The 23,831-nt window shown below is 42.8% G+C and overlaps 1 protein-coding gene across 1 annotated transcript in view; it reads right to left on the bottom strand.

Moving 5' to 3' along the window:
- Nucleotides 1–22,958, bottom strand: part of JAK2 (Janus kinase 2) — a 205,094-nt gene extending 182,136 nt beyond the window's left edge. Inside the window, exons 1-3 of the mRNA XM_085883696.1 lie at nt 22,838–22,958; nt 15,914–16,045; nt 14,879–15,134 (exon numbers count right to left, since the gene is read on the bottom strand). Of these exons, the coding sequence (XP_085739822.1) occupies nt 14,879–15,128 (250 nt within the window). The 5' untranslated portion in view covers nt 15,129–15,134; nt 15,914–16,045; nt 22,838–22,958. The remainder of the gene's footprint in view (nt 1–14,878; nt 15,135–15,913; nt 16,046–22,837) is intronic.
- Between the last annotated feature and the right edge of the window lie 873 nt (nt 22,959–23,831).

Below are 23,831 nucleotides of genomic sequence, written 5' to 3'. Positions count from 1 at the left end.
TTTACCAGTGTTGTCCGCTCTGATTATTGATGGCATGAGCATCGTTCATTCGATATCACCGGCGTCCCTCCCTGCCACATTCGGGGAATGTGCATAACTGATCCTATCAAAGATAATGAACAGAGCAAAAGTGGGGGAAGCACCCACAAATCGATATTGTCCGATAGATATCCTGCGACCAGCATAAAGTTCCACGACCATGCCAGAAGGAAAAAAAAACAAAAAAACAAGTGAAATCCTTCAATACAGCGCGTGTGGTGAAGCAAATGAGTACACTAATGTTAAAATATGCAATTTATGCTTTTTCAGTTGAAAAACAATTAAAAAGCGTACTTAATATTTGAAATGTAAAAATCTTGTTATTATTGTGATAAGTACCTTTACATATACATATATATATATATATATATATATATATATATATATATATATATATATATATATATATATATATATATATATATATATATATATATATATATATATATATATATATATATATATATATATATATATATATATATATATATATAACAGAAGGAATGAAATCGTTCGATACAGCATGGCAGGGGACCGCAAAAGAATGATGGCATAAGAAGAACTTAGCTTTCAGCGTTCGCCGTTCGGCGCAAAATGCGATGGTGGGCGGAAATGACGTCTTTCGTTCGTTCGTACATGACAGGGGAGCGTTTCTTGTTTTTTTTTCCCGTCAAGCAATAAATTCAATGGTTTTCACATATATAACACATTAGTTTCACAAATTTCCATTGAAATACTCGGGTATTTCGGTCAATTGTCGCCATTTCCATCTAGGTTACGCACTGCCATCAACCGGACGGCTGTCATTGGCTGTCTTGAGGAACGTGGGGAGGGGGGGGGGACATCGGAGACGTGGTAGACACCGGGGACATTTCAAACACGGTGCAATTGTATACAGCACACGCGCTGTAATAAAATAGTATAAAAAATCACAAAGATACATTAAACTTCGCCGCGTCGATGACCCAGACCAGAAAATACCTGTCCAGTGGGACGACTTCCTTCACAAAGGGAACAACGAAACTTTGATCAAACCTCTCCATTCAGCGTGGTCAGGACTACCTCCATGCAAGTTCAGTGGCATTGAATTTTATACGATTCATGGCGAGCGCTGTTCATCATAATGCATCAGCTCGGGGGGGTCCTCGTGTGCAAAAAATGTACCCTAAGTTACCCACTGGAATATTGAAGTTGACCACTTCCCTTTACAGAAAAACTTGGTTACCATTTCCATAACCCGGCAATAAGTGCGAAAATGGTGCCTGTTTTGGGGGTTCCGACAGAAATTGTCAGGCCAATTATTAGGGGTAGTGGAAATGAAAACGACTGTTACTTTGCAGTCTTACACCCCAGAAACACAAACTACCCCTCAAAATGTCGGTCTTGAGACCCTCTTTCATATGATATGCAAATTAGGTTCATTGGTTCAAGAATAAGGTCACTCGAGGGGAAAAGGTCACGAAAATCTGACCTATCTCTGAAACATGCCCCACAGAACATGCCACATCCATAGTTTACCCTCTCTGAGGGTCTATCCCATCACCATACGTGCCAAGGAACACAATCATATGAATAAAGTAGAATTTATTGCAATAAAATGAAAACAGCACAGAATGGAAAGCAGTCAACTTTCAATCTGATCACTTTTTGGCCACCGCTGAAACGATTTCCTGTTGGGAAACTTAAATAGTTATGTCATGCCCGTTCACCCTAGATAGACAAATTAACCCTTAAACTGTTTGCCTTAAAAGACTCTTCCATGTGACATTACCTTTATGGAGATTGGGCCAATAATGAGGTCACTCGAGGTCAAAAGGTCACAGAAATTGGGGTCAAGTGAAAATTTCTGTGGAAAATGCACAACACATGCCAGATCCATATTTTTTCATCTATTGGGGTAAAAATTTTTGGAATAGATACAAAAAATACACATATGAATGGACAGATATGAATGGAATGTACTTAATGACCACCACAGGGCCTAAACAATAAACAAAAACTGCCACTCCAACATAGTAAGTAAACACATAACAACTGGTGGAATGTGATTCTGGTTTGGAAATGCGTATAAACTTATGAGTCAGTCACTCACTTTCTGACGACACCAAATACATTTTGACATCCTGACTTTTCCGAGTCACTTTGACAAAGCAATATTCACAATTGGTGCCTTTGATAATTTCGACCATGACGAGGCAAACCTGTCTGGAATTGGTGGAAGCTACGATACAGTTGCTGTCTTGTTTCAAGATGAGGGAGGATCTCATACTCGCAAGCCAAAACGGTCTGAAACAGATGTTCAGCATAGGTCACAGACATTTACTGCTGAACTAAAGTGCCAGACATTGAGAGAATTCTACAAGCCTGCCAAGAAGCCAGATCTCCCTGACGATTACATGGTTTCCCCTTCTCATCCAGTCAACCAGGATCTCCTGAATAATGTTGGCACAAAGGAAATAGCATGGCTGTTAAGCAGAATGGACCTATGCGAAACTAACCCTCGACGCCTGATCACACGACCTCAGAATCAAACAATGCCTATATGGAGTGCTGCAAACTCTGCCTTGAGTGTTGAGGACATACCCCTTAAGCGTGTCAGATTTCTACCTGTCCTTCTGTACCCAGTGACCGACTAGGTTTCTGTGTACACAGCTATGAAGAATTTTCAAAATGTTCTTGAATTCCTTGACCAGCCAAAGCTTCCTGTGACCTGTGATAAAGGAGTGTACTGCATAGCGTGAGATACAGCTGGTCCGTCCAAATGAGTTTGGGAATATCGTGCTGTGCCTTGGTTCCTTCCACATGGCTGAAGTTGCTTTGGGTTGCATTGGCAAGTACATAAAGAGCAGTGGAGCAGAAAACATACTGATAGAGAGTTGCATTTTTGGAGTAAATGTTGTAGAATCGGTCATAGGTGGAAAAAACTATGTGAGGTCCCTGAAAGAACTGCAGCTGCTGAAAGAGGCATTTGCAAGGTTACAGTGGGAAGCCTTCTTCAACGAAGATGACCGAGCTACAAAATACAAGGATCTGCTCGATACCCTCCTGCATTTGAAAGAAGTAGCAGCAGCGAAATCTCCCGAGAGTGTGCCCCTCCTTCACACATGCCAGGACCACATCGGCTCTGAACTAGTTGACGAATTTGAACGATTCATTTCAAAGTGTTGTGAGGAAAGTGAGACATTCAGGTATTGGAACACCTTTCTACACCTGGTGTCTCATCTTGAGAACCTAATTCGGAGTGATCGCGAGGGAAACTGGAACCATCAAGAACAAGCCATTCAAGATCTGCTACCCTTGATTCCACGAACTACTTGAGATGGTGCTCCCTCCACCTTGAGGACATGAGGCTGCCTGAGATAGCACCAGAAGTGCATTCAGAGTTTATGGAGGGCAGATTTGCCGTAAAACGAACAATGGGATGTTTCAAAGCGGTTGGAGCAGACCTTGCGTTGGAACAGACAATCAACAGAGCCCAGAAAAGTGCATCAGGTATAATTGGTAGTTCAAGAAAGAAGAATTTTGTTGCCAAGTGTGAACTGATATATCACGAGATTCTTGCCATCACAAACCTTCACAGAGAACTTGCTGGCTTAGGTAGTTCCTCCTACGAGTTAGAAGTCAACAGGTCATTCAGCAAAGCAGCAACCGAGTTTGAAGAGGCCAACATACAAGCCATATTAAATGTCATAGAGAAGAATGAGAATCTCTTCCTCATTCCCCCAAAAGAGAATGCTCCACAATATCTTAACCAAGGAAGTCATGTCAGAAGATATCAGAGAACAGTTGCTCAATGTGGAGAGAATCGGCAACGATACCTACTAGAAACTTCGTAGAGAAAGGTACATAGAGAAGACAGTTCGACTGTCAGACACGATTCATCGCACCAACCTTAAAACCTTCGCTGCAATCCACAAGAATTCATTCCCACACAAAGGAAAAGCAAAACTCAACAAGCGAGAGGATGCTCAGATGAAATGTACACTTGAGATTGCAAAGAAACGAGGACGGACTATGGAGGAACTTCTGCAGTACGATGTGTGTACAACGTCTCCTCTCTTTGATGACGAAGGCCTAATGACCAAGCCAATTAAAAGTGAAATTGTCCATGAACTTTAAGCTCATCTCAGCGACCAGGACCCAAGAACACCAAGATCTGATGACTCAATGGGAACATGCTGTATAGTTGATGTGATGGCAAGCATTCACAAGATTCAAACAAAGAGTTCAAAAAATTTCGGTGACTTCTGTGATGCCTTTCTCAGCTATGTTGCCTCTACAGCAAAGGGTTCCTCGAAAATTAATTTTGTGTTTGATTCCTACATGGGAACGTCTTTGAAGGATTCTGAGCGGCAAAGGCGAGAGAAGAAGTCACCCATAGAACTGTGTGATGTGTCCAGGGAAACCCCTCTCCCTCGAGAAATGGACAGGTTTTGGCTATCTAGTGTCAACAAAGAAAAATTTGAATCCCTCATTCATGCAGAGGTGCTGGTACAGAATTGGAGCGCTCCTACGTTGGAGATTATAGTCAGTCATTTCTGTGGACCAGACAGCATCGTCGTTTCGTGTTGGTCCATGACATCAAGACCTGTAGAGATTCCACAACTCAAGTGTAATGTAGAAGAGGCTGGCATGAGGATTATACCACATGTAATGCATGCTGTTAAACAAGGTAAAAATCGTATCATAGTCCTATCGTCAGACGCCTGATCACAGACGTCAGACGCCTATCCGGCAGCAGCAAAATGAAATGTGTTCATTTTGCTGATGTTCTACTGGAGTGAGCTGAATGTGAACGGCCTCAAAGAACTCTGGGTGAAGGGGTTGGTGACTCGACAAGATACATTCCGATACATATCCTTTCAAAGAGGATCGGACGAAGTTTGTGTCAGGTTTTGCCTGCTGTCCACACACCAACTGTGTGTGACGACACAAGTAAAGTTGGAACCAAGCATGCTGCTCTAATAGCCAATCCAGAGATGTACTTAAAGGAGTTTGTGGTGGTGACAGGTAACCTGGATACAGTAATTGATAAAGTAGAAGCCTATCTGACACAGGTCCTAAAGAAAGGAACAACGATGAAAACCATGAACCAGCTCCGAAGCCACAGGTATCATCATGCCAAGCGGTCATGTTTGGATGACCTGCCACCCACAAGTCATGCCATTCGGTTGCACATTTTGAGAGTCTATTTTGCTACAAAAGAGATGGTGTCGCTCCTCTCATCATGCGAACCCTCTGACCCAAGACAATTGGGTTTCGAATTTATCGATCTTCTGGTCCCAGGCAGGGGGAACAATCCAATTCCTGAAGACATTGCAATCTACTGCACATGTCAAAAGTGTGGAACTCGGAGATGTCCTTGCCACGGTTCTAACAATCCCTGTTGTACATTTTGCACTTGTCAAAGTGACTCGGGAAAAGTCAGGATGTCAAAATGTATTTGGTGTTGTCAGAAAGTGAGTGACTGACTCATAAGTTTATACGCATTTCCAAACCAGAATCACATTCCACCAGTTGGTATGTGTTTACTTACTATGTTGGAGTGGCAGTTTTTGTGTATTGCTTAGGCCCTATGGTGGTCATCAAGTACATTCCATTCATATCTGGCCATTAATGTGTATTTTTTGTAGCTATTCCAAAAAATTTTACCCCAACAGATGAAAAAAAATATATGGATCTGGCATGTGCTGTGCATTTTCAACAGAAATTTTCACTTGACCTCAATTTTCTTGACATTTTGACCTCGAGTGACCTCATTATTGGCCCAATCTCCATAAAGGTAATGTCACATGGAAGAGTCTTCTAAGGCAAACAGTTTTAGGGTTAATTTGTCTATCTAGGGTGAACGGGCGTGACAAAATAACCATTTAAGTTTCCCAACAGGAAATCGTTTAAAGGTCCCCTGACATGCCAAAGTACATAAATTTCATTTACATACAGTATGTCCAAGAGGAGTTTTTCATCATGATTTCAGATCTGACTGTTTTTTCACAATACTAATTCTGTAAAATAAAAAATAAAAAACGTCTTCGGGAACGCCCCTAAAATTCTCCTGAAAGGGGCGTAACCCACATGACGTCACGTACAGTATGACAAAGGCTGCACGTAAATTACTCGGGTGGGTGGTCTAGGTGATTGTATTGGCTTCCTGTGTGTTTCCACATTTGATTGGTCGACTCAATCGCTTCGTTCATTTCTGCTTTAAAAAAGAATCGAACATTTGGTTTTGAATAATGGATGGCATGGACTTTGATTTGTCTGGTAACGACAGTGAGTGTGAGAGAAATGAATGATTTCGGTTTGAATCACATGGAGAATTGTCGGATAATGTAGTCACGGGAGGTGAAGTTCAGGCAGCTGGAAATGAAGTACGGCCTTAGCAGTTCGAGCCCGAAGCAGGACAAGCAGAGGAAAATGGCAATGAAATTCCCGGCGTTCATTATGATCGGGAGGACATAGAAGGAAGACTTGGCAATAACAATTGGTTAGACTAAATCCTATTCGTAATTCAATCATGTAAATTTGACTTGCATACTGCTCGATATCAGAAATATTTTAGTGAGGTGATGTGACCAGCACAGTGCAGCGGGCATGTTTCTCCGCAGCGAATTAATCACAAGAAAGGCCAGCCCATGTCATCGGCCGTATCTCTCCGCACATAAAACGAAGCAATCTCGCTGTCTGGATACGATGAAAACTTGTGTGCAGAACACACCTTGTGACACAATTGTCTCGAGTAGTCCGATAAATCTGACGTTCTATTGCATTTTTATTTATTTTATCCCTACTGTCATGTAGCACCAGTAGAAAACAATTTAAAAAAGAATAATAAATAAAAGCTACAGCACGTCGGATTTATTGGCCTAGTCGGACGGACGACGGATTTATCGGACTGGTCTAGACCAGTGTTTCTCAACCGGGGTTCTGCAAGAGGTCGCGAGGGGTTCCGCGAGAAACAGTAATAAATAGGCTAATGTATTTTTGAGTAGTTTTTGTTTGATTTAATATTCGTAATTTTACTATACACGTACAGCATATTGTTGGAAACTCCTTGGTTATTATAATAGAGGCTTCAACCTCTTATATTATTTTCAATTATAACAACCATAGGGAATGTATTAAACGATGTCTATATGGCGCCAGTGTGAAACCGCCCTCACTGGTTTGTGGACGTCCTGTACGTGGCGGATTTGTGTATCATTGAGTGACTGACTCAAGTACGGGACGCATGCACGGTGTCCATCTATCTTCTCTGTGCTTCCTAGCGCGAAGTGTCTATGTCTCTGTTAGTTCTTCTGTTTACCTTTATTGCCTCAGCTTTATTTGTTTAAGTTTTGTTTATCAAGTTACATGAGGTGTGTTTTTTTTTTTGATTTAAAAAAGTTTTTTTTTTTGTGAATTAAAACCTCGGTGTGAGGTCTCATAAACGAGCAGTATGCTTTTTTTTTTCATTGCCAATAAATTTGACAAAAAGGGGGTCATTTTTTCCTGAAACCAGGTATCCGAAAAAAATATTATATTTACCACGTGAACTACGATTAAAATAAAAAGAGCTAGATATTAATAATGGTATATATTAATTTTTATGCAGGGGTTCCCTGAGACATGAAAACTATTTCAAGGGTTCCACAAGGGTAAAAAGGTTGAGAAACGCTGGTCTAGACTCGAGAGATCTCTAGTCAATCCACTCTGTGCGAGTTACTGTACGTGACGTCACGCTGCGATTCGCAGAAGTCCATTTTTTTTAGGGGCGGGGCAGAGAAAGTTGTGAAAGGCTTCAGAAATGATCGAAATATTGCTCTAATTATCCCATTTTTGATTAAAAAAAAAAAAATTGGTGATTTCTTCACTAGGAAGGTCAAGTTAATATATATATATATATATATATATATATATATATATATATATATATATATATATATATATATATATAAAACAAGTTTATTTTGGATGTCAGGGGACCTTGAAGCGGTGGCCAAAAAGTGATCAGATTGAAAGTCGACCGCTTTCCATTCTGTGCTGTTTTCATTTTATTGCAATAAATTCTACTTTATTCATATGATTGTGTTCCTTGGCACCTATGGTGATGGGATAGACCCTCAGAGAGGGTAAAATATGGATGTGGCATGTTCTGTGGGGCATGTTTCAGAGATAGGTCAGATTTTCACTTGACCCAAATTTGTGACCTTTTGACCTCGAGTGACCTGATTCTTGAACCAATGAACCTAATTTGCATATCATATGAAAGAGGGTCTCAATACCGACATTTTGAGGGGTAGTTTGTGTTTCTCGGGTGTAAGCCTGCAAAATAACAGTCGTTTTCATTTCCACTACCCCTAATAATTGGCCCGACAATTTCCGTCAGAGCCCCCAAAAAAGGCACCATTTTTGCATTTATTGCCGGTTATGGAAATGGTAACCAAGTTTTTCTGTTAAGGGAAGTGGTCAACTTCAAAATTCCAGTGGGTAACTTAGGGTACATTTTTTGCACACGAGGACCCCCCGAGCTGATGCATTACCATTCCGTAAAGAGGGCAATGCCATTCTTGTACAAAACGTACCCAATTCTGGAAAGTAACCAAGTGGAAGCGGACATACACATGTTCTCCATTGCCAGCCCTCACTTATTCTGATATCTTGATCTAAAGCCCAGACAGACATTGCCATGATAGCCTTGTCAGAAATCATACCTTCAATGTTGTTTGTTCATCTACATGAGACCCAGAGGCAAAGAACGACTGCTGAATGTGGATCGGCTGACCGAATAACTGGGTCAGCAAGTTTGTGATGCTTCGATCGGTCTTCATGTTTTTGCCGGTTGCGATAGTACAAGCGGATTTCACGGCAGCAAGCAGCCATTAAATCTTCTCGTGAAGAAGAAGTACCAAGATGCATTTGCACACCTCGGCATGAATTTTGTCATGACCGAAGATTTGTCAAAATTGATGGAGTCCTTCATTTGCGATCTTTATGGTGACAGCATTGACAGCGTCAGTGAAGTCTGCTACCGCTTGTTCTGTGCAAAATCTTCATGTGAAAAATCTCTACCTTCAACGTCAGATGGTCTGCATCTCCATACCCAACTTGCCAATTACCAGGCGGCATTGTATCGCTTATCAGTTACCCAATTCATCAAGCCACCAGATCCATCCAAACACAGCTGGAAATTACAAGGTGATGAACTCACAATTCACTGGAAGAAGGATCCACCTGCTTCCCCAGAAATTCTCAATCACATACATGGTGGCTGCAAGAAATCAAAGTGCCAGAGCAATGTTTGTTCTTGCAAAACAAATGGTATTTCATGCACCGATATATGTGGCTGTGCCAATTGTGAAAATACACTACATGGCCAAAAGTATGTGGACACGTGCTCGTCCAACAACTCATTCCAAAATCATGGGCATTAATATCGAGTTGGTCCCGCCTTTGCTGCAAATAACAGCCTCCACTCTTCTTGGAAGGCTTTCCATGAGATATTGGAACATTGCTCCGGGGATTTGCTTCCATTCAGCCGCAAGAGAATTAGTGAGGTCGGGCACTGATGTAGGACCATTAGGTCTGGCTTGCAGTCGGCATTCCAATTCATCCCAAAGGTGTTCGACAGAGTTGAGGTCAGGGCTCTGTGCAGGCCAGTCAAGTTCTATCACACTGATCTTTCTGTATCACACTGAAGACAATTTCTGTATGGACCTTGCTTTGTGCACAGGGGAATTGTCATGCTCAAACAGGAAAGGGCCTTCCCCAAACTGTTGCCATAAAGTTAGAAGCACAGAATTGTCTGGAATGCCAATGTGTGCTGTAGCATTAAGATTCCCCTTCACTGGAACTATCGTGCCTCGCCTGAACCGTGAAAAACAGCCCCAGGCCATTATTCCTCCTTCACCAAACTTTACAGTTGGCACTGTGCATTCGGGCAGGTAGCATTCTCCTGGCATCCGCCAAATCCAGATTCGTCTGTCAGACTGCCAGATTGTGAAGCGTGATTCATCACTCCAGAGAACAAGTTTCCACTGCTCCAGAGTCCAATGGCGGTGAGCTATACACCACTCCAGCCAAAGCTTGGCATTACGCATGGTGATCTTAGGCTTGTGTGCGGCTGCTCAGCCATGTTAACCCATTTTATGAAGCTCTCGTCAAAGTGTCTGTGTTGATGTTGCTTCCAGAAGCAGTTTGGAATTCGGTAGTGAGTGTTGCAACCGACAGACAATTTTTCTGCGCTATGCGCTTCAGCACTCAGCGGTCACGTTCTGTGATTTTGTATGGGCGACCACCGCAGCTGAGCTGTTGTTGCGCCGAGACGTTTCCACTTCACAACTGGAAGGGCACTCGGTAGAGCGAATACCTCCGCCCCGTAATGCCTGATCTACAAGAACATATGTGGCTCAATACAATACATCACTTAAAAAATTCTACCAGTCGGATCTGGATTCGGATCTTCACCAAAATCTAATCAGTTCGTCCTTGTCAAACACCGAACCTGTCCACAAAATTTCATCCAGATCCGTCCACAACTTTTTGAGATATCATGCTCACAGACGAAGAGAGGTGAAATCATAACCTCCATCCACCTTCTGTGATGGATGTAATAAAAGGACAGTTGAAAAAAAAAAAAACTACAATGGCACTATTCAATGTCACGACATCGACTGATATGCCTCCACGCACATTATTAAATCATCTGATATGCCTCCACACACAGCATCACATTTTTCCCTGACATGACATCTGACCTTTGCCCGTTGATGCCGAAAGCTAATCAGTTCCTCCTTACATCACAATATATACTTATATCAAATTTAGTCAAAATCCCATCACTTGTTCACAAGTTAGTGCAGACAGAATTTTTTTACCTAACGGCACCGCAATAATCTGATGAGTTCATCTTTGCATTATACATACTTGTACCAAGTTCGACTTAGATCCCTTCAGCCATTATTAAGTTATCGTGTAAAGAAAACATATCACGGATGGACAACCTGAAAATATTTTGCCTCTGGGGACTTCATCGGTGGAAGCATTTGTTTCTTGCAAAACCAGTTTGTTTCTTGCATTGATATAGTTATGCAACACTCACAGAAAAGCCAAACCAGAGAGAAGAAAAAGGAAATGCACATAATGGACAATCATAATTTGTAAGAAAGTTAAAAGTGAAGGGAGGAGGATAATGTCAGAAATAAAATGAATTAACCAATCAATTAATTAATTAGACTTCTCAAAGCAATCAAAAAAAAAATACAATCGACATGATCAAAAAAAGAAGAAATAAATAAATAAGCCAAATTTTAAAATAAGCTCAAATGAGCTAAGATCCTCGTCCTCTTAATGACGACGTCATAAAAACGAATATGACGTCATTGTGATGCATCATATGTGCGGCAATTCATCTCTGCTAATGCCCTGTTCGATTCCCGCAAACAGAATACAAAAAGCTTGCCTAGTTTCGGAGATAATGTTTTAGGCGATTTCCATTAGCGGAGATATTTTGACGTCGCAACTTTTTTTTCGAGGAGGAATTTTCAAAATCGGAGATGGTTACTGTCTGCGCAGGGTATTTTTACATATACATGCCAAGTTTCCAGAAGTTTCGATGAAAACTGTAGGCTGTGAAACAAAAAAGTCCACAAGAAGAAGATGAAGAACAACAACGTGAGTAAGACTTAGAGATCCTCCACGAGGATCTAAAAATGAAGATTAAAAACAAATACAATTACAAACACATAAATACCAACAAAAACAAGCAAAAACAAACAAACCAAATGTAAAACTGAGAGAAGCAATAGCAGCAAACAAACTATGGAGCACTCACGGGAAGAGAGCAATTGAGAAGAGAGGTGATACTGCAACAAGACTTTAAAAAAATAAAAAGTCAATAAATGAAAACCAGACTGAGAAAAGCTGTTAGTTTTCAAGTGAACAAACAGTTTACATGAATGAAAATGGTAGTCCTCAGCAGACTTATGAAACACAAGATGAAAGGAGAGAAGGTGCGAAACCAAATGAAAGGCAATACAAGACCAAAAAAAAATTAATATTGTTACGTTTGAGGGGGGGGTATGCATTCAAAGGGTAATTAGGATGTTTAATTAGGTATGCCATGCTGTTCGAGTTTACCAGGATCTCGATGTAATAAGTAGCAATTCAGTGGTGATAAGTTGTCTAGTAAATGTTCATTTCTTCAAGGGGGGAAATGATAATTGTCACGTAATTAGATAGGGACACGGGATAGGGTAAGTGTGTCTGCGTAAACCCCTTTTGGTATTCTCTGGAGACTGGCCGTGACGTCACAGGACAGTGCAGCAGATGGCTCCGCCCCGTGATCACGATTGGCAGAAGGCGACGGTGGTGGGCCAATAAACGGCTCGATTGGAAGTGACGAGGACAGGAGGATAAAAAGGTTCTGTTCGGGGTCGAAAAGGAAGAGGAAGAAGATCGGGACAAAACGATTGTGTTTTTTTGGTGTGGAGGCTGTTGCGCGGAGAGCGTGCTTGTTGTTGTGCTGATTCGATCGTGTTCTTCATCGTGTCTTGGAGCCTTGCTGAGCCTCGTGCCTCACCTTGGTTGGCTCTGGGGTTCTGCTGACTCAGAGTACGGGGTCGAACGGCGGGCGGACCTGCCTCCCTCTCCTGCTCGCAACTTGGCGCCAGAACTGGTTCCCTGGCGGCTGCGAGCGGACTTGGACCAAGACCAGGAGGTCGACAGCACCACGGTTTCTCCTGCCCCCCTGACGAGAGCAAGGCCAGCTCGTCCGACGCCGATCCAGGGACAGTTGCGTCCACACCACGGTCCAGCCTGACCACCAGAAATAGCTACGGTGTGTGTGTGTGTGTGTGTGTGTGTGTGTGTGTGTGTGTGTGTGTGTGTGTGTGTGTGTGTGTGTGTGTGCGTGTGTGTGTGTGTGTGTGTGTGTGTGTGTGTGTGTGTGTGTGTGTGTGTGTGTGTGTGTGTGTGTGCTTGGCTTGGCGCCTTAGAGGGTTTGAGATCTGTATATTCATTGGAATTGTCTGTTTTTCCCCACGCCCGATCCCACACCATCCCGTCGAATCGCCCCGGATCCCTTTTCTTGCCGAGTCTTGTTATTTCTGGTTAATAGTAAAAAAACAAATAAACATCATCAACTCAGTGAAAAGTGACTCGTGCCACCTTCCTCGTCCCATTTGCGGTAGAGCGATTAGAACCGCCATGTTTGGGTTATAAATAAATAAACCGCCTCCATCGTTTCGGCTCATTCTACATTGGCGGGACTGTTCAAGTCCCGTGGACGTCACAATATGTCAATGGTGAGAGACCAGCAGGCCTTATACCTTCAATTACTCATGGATTATGCCAAAGATTATTTGCTTTGGAGTCCATAGCATCCAGGAGAGAAAGGTGGGAGGGTATGTCATCATCATCCCAAAAGAGCAAAGCTTTGTGTTGAATATGGCAGACCTCAGCAAAGGAGGAATTTACTGGAGCGAGAAAGTATACACCTGGGTATTGAGACCAGCTTGGAAATATCAGACAAGGAGATAATGTGCCCAAAAAAGAACTCCGAGTTAAAAGGACCAAATGTATTCCAGAGTGAGTTTTTGCTAGTGTTCATTTCTCATATAAATGGTGAGGACATGTGACTTCTCTGGATTAAAAACATCTTCCAGGCACAAAGCTCACAGCTGATATTCTACAGGTCTGCTGGGAATTATATAGTCGATGCTCCCAAATAAAATTATGTTCAGTTCTTTCATTTGAATGAACTATCAAAAGCATTGACAAAGTGCATTCTGTCATTCCATATAAACAGGATAACAAACAGCAATCATTCAATGTGCTCATGCCAAGTTTGGTTTTTTTCATTATTACCTGCGACATGTTGCAAGTCTACAAGAGCTCCTCATGGCTAATGTAGTTGTGGCTATTGTTGGGGTAAATTTTTGAAATGTGCACCCATTGGTCAGACAACTGCCAGACCACCCCCACATTTGTCGTTCGATAGCCATGGTGGAGGTTGACATGGATGACAGGTGTCGAGTTAATCTTTTAAAAGTGCATTAAACGTGCTTCTAAAATGTGCTGTTCATCTTTTAAAAGTGCTTTAAATGCCTGTTTCCCAAGCAGCTTGTTACCGCATTTTGTCGCAGGTTGTGGCCACAGCGTGGTCATTATTGTTGCAGTAAGAATGGTTGTGATGTTCAATTTTCAGTTCAACACTTCCCAACTAATTATTTTTGATAAACTAGTTATTGTTTTTCATATTCGTTGCAAGCATGTTCATAACACCAAGATCCTCATGATTTTTCCAAAATACATATCAAATGACTTTTGCATTACCAAAACCACAAGCAATATTACACGTCTTTGCCATCAAAAATAAATTTGTGCCTTTATCGTTGCATGTTTTCTGATTGTTCTGACATAATAAATTCTAAATAAAATTTTAAAACGCTATCAAAGAAAAACTGCATACGAGACGCCCTCAGAGAACCATTGTGGTCGAAATAATATCATTCTTGTGAAGTTTCAAAATATGCAAACAAACATAAATGTTAACTTGGGAAAGAACACTCACATTTACGTTTTGAAAAATGCAGACATTGTTACTGTTTTGGAACCGTGCCAAATATAGTGGATGTAAAAGACATTCGAAAGACAACATCATAGAGTAAAAGACTGCTCAAGCGATTATAAGGCTAGTAGAAGAGGAACAGATTAAAATATCAGACACTAACTGGGACATTGTACCTGGCCAAATAAAAATAAAGCGCATGAAAAGTTAGCAAATGATAACTGAAACAAATATAAAATGAATGCGAGAGAGCAGTTGCCTCAATTCCTGATCATATTGATATTACATCACCTTTGAGCACAGCTGCCGTGATGCACACTTCTTCAGCAATGTGCTCCCCAGGAGGCAGAGAAAAGTATTTAGCCTCGTGAAGATCAGAGTAGAATTTGATATGGAGACCTGGGAAGTCTGGACCAGGTCGAATGGACTTCAGCAAGTCCGTGCGCTCCAGCACAGGAGGAGCCGAAGACACATAGCCATTGAGCACTGGCCTTGGAGCTGGGGCCTTGCTCCGGTCCGCAGCCATGATGCACAGGTTCATGAGCGGCTATGGCAAAATGGGAGGAAGCAATAGAGGAAGTAAGAAGGAAGGAAACAAACTATTAATTACATCACAAGACAGAGGAAACTCGCAAGTTTTGTTTCATGTAAGGATATGTTCGACATGCCCAACATTCCGATTAAGCAGGACACATATCTGCATTCACATTGTCCAAAGTGTCTCAGCTAATACTGTGTGCGGAAATTTTGGTTGGCAGTTTCCAGATCGCTGACAGTCTTGTAGACGGGTTCTGTAAAGGAACCCTCATAAAACGTACACAGGCCATAAAAAGAAGTTGCACAGATTAAGGACTGGGCTTGTCAGTCAGTGTCCAAGGGAGGCCTTTGGCAAAGCATGCAGGTAAACAGGTTAAAAGAACCCAGCAAATAATTCGGGATTGGAAGTGCAGTACTGTAATTTAATACATTATCCATGATGTGTGGGTGCATCCCATCATGCTTAAGATACAGAAAGAAATGCATGGTAAAATGAAGTCTCAATTCCATGAGGAAGAATGTCTGTTGCAAATATCATGTAGCATTCCCATCAATGAAGCTATAAAAAGAGACAGGCATTTTCACTCACCATTTGGATAAAAAAGTGCCATTTACAACAAGGAATTGCTTGGTGTCACTTAACAGAAAATAAGTTGCTTTACACAATCTAATTGCTTCAAGAGGGGGTTGGAGAGGGGGTTGGAGAGGGGAGGGGGTGATAACTCAGATTAAAGGTGCTTTCCAATGTAATGTTCATCAGTGTAATTTCCAAGATACTGCGCAAGGTACCGTCAGACTGAACAGTTCACAGAGAGATGCGGTCCAGGTCGCCCAATGATGATGTCCCCTTGTGAGGACCGTTAACTTGTCAGCGTTGCTGGAAGGAACCCCTTTTCAATAGCACGACCTCTCCAGAACGCCCTGCACATTTGAAATGAGTTCAGATTTAGACTTCTGGCCAGTTACACGAGGTCCATTAAACCAGAGCGCTGCACAACTCCAACACTGCACCATCAGCTATCGCACATGTAATTCACAAGATGTTACAACTGAATGGTGAACCATTAGCACCATGTTATTTTTAGTGGCACATCCATATATACTTACAAGACCTCAACAAGGGACCGACTATGTTATGGGGATGAGGTTGGGGGGGGGGGGCGATTTGCCAATTGCACCATGGGGGCCAATGACCAATATAAGCATCTGATTGAACAATTTAACTTTTAAAAAAATTTAAAAAGAGAATTACCCAAAATTGTTGAACTTCAATGAACAAATATATTTAACACAATATTAACTTCGCTTGCTTGCTCACTCATGAACATCACAGTACAATATAGGTCAAGTACAAATATAATTTTAATTATCAACACAATGATGATGTCAAGCAAAGTTTACAGGTAACCAGCCACAAATCTGCAATCATTAAAATCTGGTTTCACCTGAAAACCGGCAATTTTTAAAGTTAAAACTATAATTTTCAGATGTTGGTGAAACAAAAAGACTCCAGAATGGCACTCTTCAATGTCGCAATGTCAACAGATATGCCTCTTCCCACATTATTACATCATTATACATACTTTTTAAAAATAATTCCGAAAGAACCCAGATTCAAAGAATTGAACTTTTGGCTGACAGACCGTGCGTTCGATCACGTTGAAATTTAAAGCACATATTCCCCGTGTCGACGAGATAATAACTGAAGTTTCATGTCCATTGATGAAGCAGTTCAAGAGAAAGAATTTTTTAAGATTTCTGACAATCCAACATGGCTGCCAGACCATGTGACTAATTATTTGTGAACACACTGGTATCCCCGAGTCTTCGGGGAACATGTGTGAAGTTTCCCCTCGATCTTCCAAGCAGTTCTTTAGAAGATTCAAGAAAATGTTTGAAGGTTTGTTCCTAAAAAAAAATAATAATAATAATCATAGTTGCCAGACCACGTATGACCTCTGACATTAACATTTACACCATAAATTTCCCAAGGAGAGTAGATAATGTGTGTAGAGTTTCAGATCGATCTTGTAAGCTGTTCTGGAGAAGAAGATTTTTGAAGGAGTATATTTTCAACCCAACAAACCACTTGACCGATGACATCATAATTAAAATTTTGCCTCTAATCGGGTAGGGGATCAAGTTTGTGAAGTTTCATCTCAATCGGATAAGGTGTGTTTTTCTGTCAAAGAGAGCGCGCCAAATCACGTGACCTATGACATCATCATTTTCACAGTGTATACAGCAATAGTGCGAGATGATATTTGTGGTTTCTTGTTGATCGATGAAGTGGTTCGAGGGGATAATAATAATAATAATAATAATAATAATAATAATAACTTCCCCATGTGTGTGATATTTCCCCTCGAGCTGTCAAGCCACTCTGGAGGAGATTTTTAAGGGTTTTAGGGTAAATCAAATATGGCTGTAAAACCATGTGACCAATGACATCATATTTGTGAAGTTTTTGTTCCTCATGGATAGACGGTCATACCTATAAAGTTTCGCCTCATTCTGTTCAACCGTTTCGGAGAAGACTTTTTCAAGTTTTTTATTATTATCTATATATTAATACTGAAGGACCAATTTTGTGCTCCTCCTAGCAGTCGCGTCACGTTTTTCTCAGTACTGTGACCTGGACTGAAAGAAACTTCGTACTTGTAAGAGTGCATCGCACATAGTGGCAATAGTCAACTTTCAACTCTGAAGCAGAATAAACACTTTTCGTTGAGACGGGGGCGAGGAGTGAAGAGACGGGGGCGGGGGATGAAGAGACGGGGGCGGGGGATGAAGAGACGGGGGCGGGGGATGAAGAGACGGGGCGGGGGATGAAGAGACGGGGGATGAAGAGACGGGGGATGAAGAGACGGGGGCGGGGGATGAAGAGACGGGGCGGGGGATGAAGAGACGGGGCGGGGGATGAAGAGACGGGGCATGGATGTGAAGAGGAAGGGGGCAAGGTAAGCAAATTTTTGGGCGGGGTAAGCAAATTGACAGCGGGAGACGGTGGAAATGGGGCGGGGGATGAGTGGGCGGGGGCTGGGGGGGATGAGGTGGGGTGGAGTGTGAGGGGGGGGGCAGGGGGGCGAGGGCAATTGGGGCGGGGAATCAAGAGATGGGGGACGGGGAGTGAAGAGGTGGGGACGGGGCCGGAGTAAGCAAATTGAAGGAGGGGGTGGGAGGCGGGGGGGAATGGGGCAGAGGCGGGGGGGAATGGGGCAGAGGCGGGGGATGAGTAGGCGGGGGCAAGGACGCCCTGTCCCTCGAGTGTGGGTGAGCTGGTGAGGGTGGTTGAATGAACGGAATCCGTCTGTGACGGGGTTTCGGATAGTCTATATGTATCAATACTGAAGAACCAATTTTGTGCTCCTCCTAGCGGACGCGTCACATTTTTCTCGGTACTGTGACCTGGACTGAAAGAAACTTCGTACCTCTAAGAGTGCATCGCACATAGTGGCAAGAGTCAACTTTCAAATCTGAAGCAGAATAAACACTTTTCGTTTTACATTAGTTTATATGGTGACGTGTGACGTCACTGCTGAGAGGCATCAGGACGTCATGACATCATCGGTCATTCGGCGACGACATTATGTCTGCCGTCGACAGACCGTTACCGCTGAGAGGTGTAATTCCACTCCTCGAAAATGGCGTCTGCATTGTAAAACCCTCTTCTGCACATGCTGACTACCTCAGAATGTGAATTTGACACAAAAATGTAACAAGAAACATTGTATCTATCTGTCTGTCTTCTATCTATATATTAATACTGAAGGACCAATGTTGTGCTCTTCCTAGCGGTCGCGTCACGTTTTTCTCGGTACTGTGACCTGGACTGAAAGAAACTTTGTACCTGTAAGAGTGCATCGCACATAGTGGCAATAGTCAACTTTCAACTCTGAAGCAGAATAAACACTTTTCGTTGAGACAGGGGCGAGGAGTGAAGAGGCGAGGGCGGGGGATGAAGATACGGGGGCAGGGAGTGAAGAGGCGGGGGGGGCAAGGTAAGCAAATTTTTGGGCGAGGGTAAGCAAATTGAAAGCGGGAGACGGGGGAAATGGGGCGGGGGATGAGTGGGCGGGGGCTGGGGTGAATTATGCGGGGTTGAGTGTGAGGGGGTGGACAGGGGGCTGGGGCCCGGGGGAAAGTGGGGCGGGGAATCAAGAGACGGGGGGCGGGGCCGGAGTAATTACATTTTTGGGCGGGGGTAAGCAAATTGAAGGCGGGGGGGGGGAATGGGGCAGGGGCAGGGGATGAGTAGGCAGGGGCAAGCACGTTCTGTCCAGTCCATGTTCCTCGAGTGTGGGTGAGTTGGTGAGGATGGTTGAATGAACGGAATCCGTCTGTGACAGGGTTTCGGCAAGTTATTATTATTTGTTTAATATATGGCTGCCGAACCACATGACCGACATCAACCACATGATGACATCAACAATTTATTATCTTGCCAAAACGAAGTTTTTGCAAGATATGTTAGTCAGCTTGTATGTTTTGTTTTTTTTGTTTGTTTGTTTGTCTGAAATCACGTATAAAAAATTCTGCAGAGCACAGTTTTCATTGGAAATTTTTGTAACTTCGCATATCAGAGGCCTATAGAGGTCCCTTTCAGTGCACAAAATTTTGAAGGTCAAGGTCAAAGGTCAAGGTCACTGTCGCAAATCAGGGGAGTCGACAAAACCCTTATTTTCTGAGTAATTTTGATCGGATAGTCTTCAAACTTCATGGGAATATAGTTCATGGTCTGGCGCTCAGCTGATTAATTTTTGGTGGCGATTGGCCTTGACCTTCATGGTTAGCGCCTGACCCCAAGGTCAAATTTTCAAGTTTTAGGAACCATATCGTGTAGTACCTCAAATTGAACACCTCGATGAGTGCTTTCTAGATATGTCAAGCTTGAGACATTATGACGTCATTTGGTGACGTTATGAGGCAAACGCATATTTTTCATGGTTACTCTGTAGAACGATTCTCATCGGAATCTCTCGTAGGCAGATATTCCTCAAGGAGTCGCTCCTGGTGGATAGCAGCTCTGTTCACCTCAGTGTGACCTTAAAGAAGTCACACGTGGTCACCTTTTGGCAAGATACGGGTCACCCTGCGGGTGACATTGGTTTATTTTTTTATTTTTATTTTTCTGTCGACTAATTTATCCAAAGATGACCCTCAAAAAAATGTTCATACTGATCGGATAAAGCATTCTGCATGTCATTGGTGAAGCATTCTACATGTCATCATGATGTCATTGGTGAAGCATTCTCCATGCATTCTACATGTCATCATGATGTCATTGGTGAAGTATAGCATGATATTTATAGCATGAAATATCATGCTATACTTCACCAATGACATCATGATTCACAAAACTTGTTCCCCATCAGGAGTACTTGACCTGCACCAAGTTCAATATTTTTCTATGGGGCAGTTTTGTAAATAGAGAGGTCCAAAGTTTTTCCTTTTTTCCAACATGGCTGCCACACCACATGACCGACGATGTCATAATTATCATTAAAACATTATACACAAGTCGTCGCTCCGATGGTGAAAATTTCATGTAAATCAGATAAATGGTTGCAGAGAAAATCAATTTAAAAGCGAATCACAGATGGACGGACAAACTGAAAACATAATGCCTCCGGTGACTTCATAAGATATTAGAAGGGTACTTGGTAGAGCGCAAACCTCCGCCACACAATGACTGATCTACGAAAACATATCGGGCCCAATACATTTTCAAAATGTTGTTACGAATCTGGCAGCCATGAGCACACAACAGACAGGTCCAATAGATCAATTATATCGTAAGTATGTGTTTCTAGGTAGGGTCCTTTCCTATGTTTAATGGGTGATTAATTGTACATGCGCTGTGAATTATTTTATAGTTAGGATATTTACATCACCAACAATGACAACACTCTGTTTGCGGTATTGTCCATGCTCTTCGCGCGTTCGACGGCATGCGGACCTGTGCGGAATTTCATGCCCCAGGTGGTGTGGATTTCGCACCAAATATGGTCACGAAGCGTTTCGTTCTGGGTGCACGCCAAATAAGGGTATGCATCATTTTCCGCCCAATGGGCGACATGTGGACCAGAGCCGGGGCGGTCCTTTGCAAGAATGCGGAGCCGCGACACGCCGTCCACCCAATGAGAGAAGGCGATGGGGGAGCAGACCACGCCCCCAAAAATGGAAAAAAGAATTGAAGATTGCGCCCCATCTGCTCGAGAGCACTTCTGTCTGGGTCTGCGGCTGACTGCATCGCGCGCATCCGAGGCATCTCGTTTGGGAATTACTACAAGCGTTGGACCAGCTCATCACGGGAGATCACCTCGTCTCGCATCCTCTGGGTTTGGCTGCCCTGGTCCGTTCTTTGGCAACTGGTGCTCCGGGAAGGTGCGGACGTCGAGCCGCGCGAACGCGGCCAGGTCGCCAGCACGTTCTCTTCCCTCAGCTTGTCTTCCCTCCAAGCTGAAGGGGCAATAAAGACCTCAAGGTCCATCTCTTTCTGGGTATTTGTGTGTGCGTGTGTGTGTCCGTGGGCCCTGTCTCTAAGTTGAATTGTTTAAGTGTTTGCTTGTACATTTGATACCTTTCAATATTTGTGATAACTCTGCTCTGTGTTCCCCTCCCCGATTATTGTTATAAATAAATACCCCTTTTGTTGAATATAGCAGCTCGTTCTTTGTCATTTCTGCCATTGGTTTGCCAAGGTGCGTATTGGGGATTAGGAAGGCCGTTGTTGCCGTAATCGTGCAATTGGCCGGCAGGGTTCTGGTACTCTCCGCTCGGGGTACGACTCGGATCGGGCTCGGTAACGGCCTGGATCGCGCAGATCCTGCCGAGGGTGAATTTCCCCGGTAGTTTAACGACGTGGGTATTTAGGTATATTGAAATTGGCAACTGACCCTACCCGTGGTCGACCTATTGGCGATCTTCGGTCCGATAGAGACCCATGACCTTTCGGATTTATCTGAAAGGTACGACCTAAATTCCGGGTGTTCGGTGGAGATGACTCTACTGCTCCACCTAGCGGTCGTGCTCGCCACCGATAACCGGCCCCACAACAATATCAGGCTAAACATTGTTTTTGTTTTGTTTTGTTTTTATCTACATCGTTTTTGGCCCGATCTCTCAATAATGAAGAACCACTTTAAAAACTAGAAGGGCACTCGGTAGAGCGCATACCTCCGCCACGCAATGCCTGATCCACGAGAACAAATTTGGCCCAATATGTTTTTGAAATATCATGCTATATATCGTTGTTGGCCCCATCTCTCAATAGTGAAGAAGCACTGTAAAATTAAATAACTCTCGTATCCAGATTCGGATTCAGATCAACCAAGTTTTATCCAAATCAGTATAAAACTTTTGGAAATATCATGCTGTATATAGTTTTTGACCCTCTCTCTCTCAATGGTGAAGAATCACTTTAAAAACTTATCAGATCCGGAAGTTCACCAAAACTGAATCAATTCTTCCATGTCACACACACACACAACATGTCCACCAAGTTTAATCAGAATCCGTCCACAACTTTTTGAGATATCCTGCAAACAAACAAACCAGAAGATGACGTGGTGCAGAGCACAATACTTGCAAAATCCATAAAACAAATCTGACCTCCAAATGAATTGGTGGTTGAATTCAATGACCAAATATGCAAATCCTCTTCAAATTTCAAGTCAATCGGATGAAGATTGAGGATTTTAGAAATCTCACCTAAGTTGTTGACCTTTGGCCTACGTTGACCTTTTGACCTCAAAACAACAGGCTTCTTCCTTATGACAAACTACCATGTGGTGAAGTTTCGTGAAGATTGGTTTAAAATTGCGACCTGGAGGCGACGAACAGAGACAGAATTACAAAATTGACTAACCAATATACTTGAAAAATCTTCGATTTTACGGACCCAAATGCAATACCCTCTTCTCTGGCGAAGGTAATTAATACTATACCATTGATATAACAAAATATATTGTGACAAACACTCATGATCGTGAGGTAAATAGAGAGAAACACCATTCTGACGTTACATCAAAATCGGGAGCAGCTTTGTACGGATCGAAAGTCAAAATTATAATTGTATTGAGGTATTTATGAAACCTCCAAGCCACCTCACCCCAACGTTTATTAAACCCCAATGACATCTGCTGGGCCCCCAAAACATTCCACAGAAGGTTTGACAGGGGTAGGCCCAAAACTGAAAGATGAGTTCGGGGAATGGATAGACAGACACACACACTTCTGATGTATAATACTGTAGAGATAACGAAAAGGAATGAGCTCATTATGTGTCTGCATAAGTGTTTATTAAACCCCAATGAACATCGAGAAACACATGCAGAGTTGGATTCCCTGACAGCCTTTATCTCCTTATCTATCTCTTTCACCCATCCATGTTAAATGTTTAAATCATGGATATTGCGCATACGCAGATGTGCGCGTACACGCACGCATGCACACACATATGCACACACATACACACACACACCAAAAAAAAAACACGCAGCGACAACACAGTGAAAACAAATACAGTAATCCCCCGTTTCTCGTGGGGGTTACGTTCCAAACCTCCCCGCGCTAAGTGAAAATCCGCGATGAATGGACGCCTCCCCCCCAAAAAAATCGACTCGTCTGGTCTGGTCGATTTGGCAGTGATTGGGTTTGAGGTGCTGGAGATCGACTAGTCTGGTCTGGTCGGTTTTGAGGTACT

The sequence above is a fragment of the Eptatretus burgeri genome, chromosome 6, assembly GCF_056783735.1.
Source record: "Eptatretus burgeri isolate ZD-2024b chromosome 6, Ebu_testis_v1, whole genome shotgun sequence".
NCBI classification, from domain to species: domain Eukaryota; kingdom Metazoa; phylum Chordata; class Myxini; order Myxiniformes; family Myxinidae; genus Eptatretus; species Eptatretus burgeri.
This window is presented reverse-complemented; position numbering and strand designations above follow the sequence as displayed.